Source organism: Amblyomma maculatum, chromosome 5 (genome assembly GCF_055883805.1).
Source record: "Amblyomma maculatum isolate TAMU_Amacu chromosome 5, ASM5588380v1, whole genome shotgun sequence".
Lineage (NCBI taxonomy): Eukaryota > Metazoa > Arthropoda > Arachnida > Ixodida > Ixodidae > Amblyomma > Amblyomma maculatum.
Genome location: NC_139348.1, coordinates 108,203,068 through 108,205,531, shown reverse-complemented (window position 1 = coordinate 108,205,531; position 2,464 = coordinate 108,203,068). Strand labels below are relative to the sequence as shown.

The 2,464-nt window shown below is 44.5% G+C and overlaps 1 protein-coding gene across 1 annotated transcript; it reads right to left on the bottom strand.

Annotated features, from left to right (window-relative positions):
- Window positions 1–244: 244 nt before the first annotated feature.
- On the bottom strand, window positions 245–1,753 carry LOC146189181 (legumain-like). The gene is made up of 2 exons (XM_084605200.1): window positions 1,690–1,753; window positions 245–1,365 (listed from the first exon to the last, which is right to left on the bottom strand). Exons 1-2 carry the CDS (start codon window positions 1,751–1,753, stop codon window positions 245–247), a joined length of 1,185 nt encoding a protein of 394 aa, XP_084461326.1.
- Between the last annotated feature and the right edge of the window lie 711 nt (window positions 1,754–2,464).

The following is a 2,464-nucleotide window of genomic DNA, read 5'->3' as shown; positions in this document are numbered from 1 at the left end:
TGACGGCTGGCGTCATATTACCTGTAGACTAAACAGTAACGATATCAAGTACATGACTAAAGCCTTAAACAAACGTGCAGCATTTGTTCAAATTGTGAAACATTACAAAAGCCATATTACATAACGGACCACGCGCGAGTTTCATTACACAGCTCAATTTTACTGATAGAGCTGGAGCTAAGAGTGCATTATTTTCCCCTCATTTTCTTGCTTGCTGCACAACCTCCTTCCCTTCAACTGACAGCTAACTACAGACATCGTTTATAGCGGCAATTGTGTACGCGAGCGAATAGCCAGACTGGCAAGCATTCACAAAGACGCACAGAGGATTTTCAGAGAGATTGAAACATTTCCATTGAAAATAACGCACAGCGTCTTCGTAACAGCTAGAAATTATTGGGTTTCTTTTGCACGTCAATAGTGATGTCGATCTGTCTGCATTTCCACTAGCGAGAAACAATGCAATCTGGGCGAACTTCTCTTCCAAGATGGCCCTGTTGTTCAGTAACGTCCTAAGCTTGCGTTCCAAGTCAATCTTCGTGATCTGGTCCGTGTTGTTCTGCAATTCGTACATGACGGATGCGATGAGGATATCAAAGTTTGAAATGGCATCGCAACTTACGTTTGGGAGCACTACTGGCGTCGCCATCCAGTTTCCTTGAAACATACTGAGTGGAAGTAATTCCCCAAGAGTGATATCACCATACATCATCACATGACTCATTTTAGTTTGATTGCGGACCAGCTTGTATTTGTTTTTGAGACTCGTTATGGTCAAATCCCTTTTGTCTGAGTCCTCCATCCATCTGACACTGTACTCATTTCCTAAGAACGTCCTTCTCCAGGAGTTATAGTAACAGCTCCATGAAGGCTCGCTTTCATTCGCGGCCGTCGTGACATACACATCTAAGCTGTCTGGAAGCTTATTGAACATGGATCCGGAGAAACAAGCCTCCATATAGATGACATTCTTCGAAAATTTCTGCTCGTCGTGCATTTCTTCTATCACATCAATGAGCTGGCTTGCTAGCAAGAAGTCGCCGTTCGGAAAACGAATAACCCCAACTCCTCCGTGGCCAGAGAAGTACACAAAGATGCGGTCAGTTGAGCCACTGGCAATAATTTTTCCACTTCCGCCACTTACACGCTTGCCTTCAAGTACCTGGAGAAAGTTGCTCGCTGTGACCAAATCTTTCGTGTAGTCTTTCGGAACTCCGCTGTACACGTCTGGTCCCTGAGGATGGTTGACTATCACACCAGGAGTCGGGTTATTTTCGTTGTAAGCGATGTCATCGTACATCATGACCACGATGCGCTCGTCAGGAACACCGTGATTATGCAGCACTTGGTATGCATGGCAAACGCCTGCTTCCTAGCGGTAGTCAACATAATCTTTCGAACCATACATCATGACCACGATGCGCTCGTCAGGAACACCGTCATTATGCAGCACTTGGTATGCATGGCAAACGCCTGCTTCGTGGCGGTAGTCAACATAATCTTTTGAACCATACATCATGACCACGATGCGCTCGTCAGGAACACCGTGATTATGCAGAACTTGGTATGCATGGCAAACGCCTGATTCGTAGCGGTAGTCAACATAATCTTTTGAACCATACATCATGACCACGATGCGCTCGTCAGGAACACCGTGATTCTGCAGTACTTGGTATGCGTGGCAAACGCCTGCTCCGTAGCGGTAGTCAACATAATATTTTGAACCAGCAACAAGGATAGCCCAGAGGTTCATCGGGTCTTCGTCTTGCAAGACAGAATTTCAGAAGAGAAAGTACGGAAGGGACATAACCCCCATTGAGCCCAACACCGTTAGGAGTATGGCCAGTGATGCCATGGTTTTGCCTGGCTGTCTTCCAAACCGCAGAGCCGTTTTAATGGCAAGCATTAATCCCTCGTGTGAAACACTTTGCAAAGAAAACAGGAAGTACTTGAGCAATAGCGTCCAAGACGGAACTTCTTTGAGCGGAATATCACAATTGTTTCCCGCTGCCCTTCTTCAAAGTGGAATATCTATAGAGCTAGAGCATTTTAACTCTTGCTGATAATTTTTGTTTACGAGACCGATAACACCTTCTTAGCTTGACTATATATACCGCAGTTTACACGACACAGAATGTGGAAACTGGAAGTGTTTTGCAACTGGTGTCTGAGCCGTAGCAATGGTATTCTTTCTTTTATATCGAGTTGTGGCGCTGTCTGAATCTAAATGGTCTCACCAATAATTTAAAAAAATGCTGAGGGATCGAAATTCAATTAAGGTGATCCCGCGTGAATGTAGACAGCGCTAACCGGAAACAATGTGAAATTGACCATGGATAGTTTACCGACTCTAATATGTTTTTGATGATATTTGCATAGTTAGGCCCGATTTTTGTGCCCATCGACGTAACGCTGATTTGAACGTAATGGTCGCTAATAAATTCAAAATTGTTCAGCTCAAGAA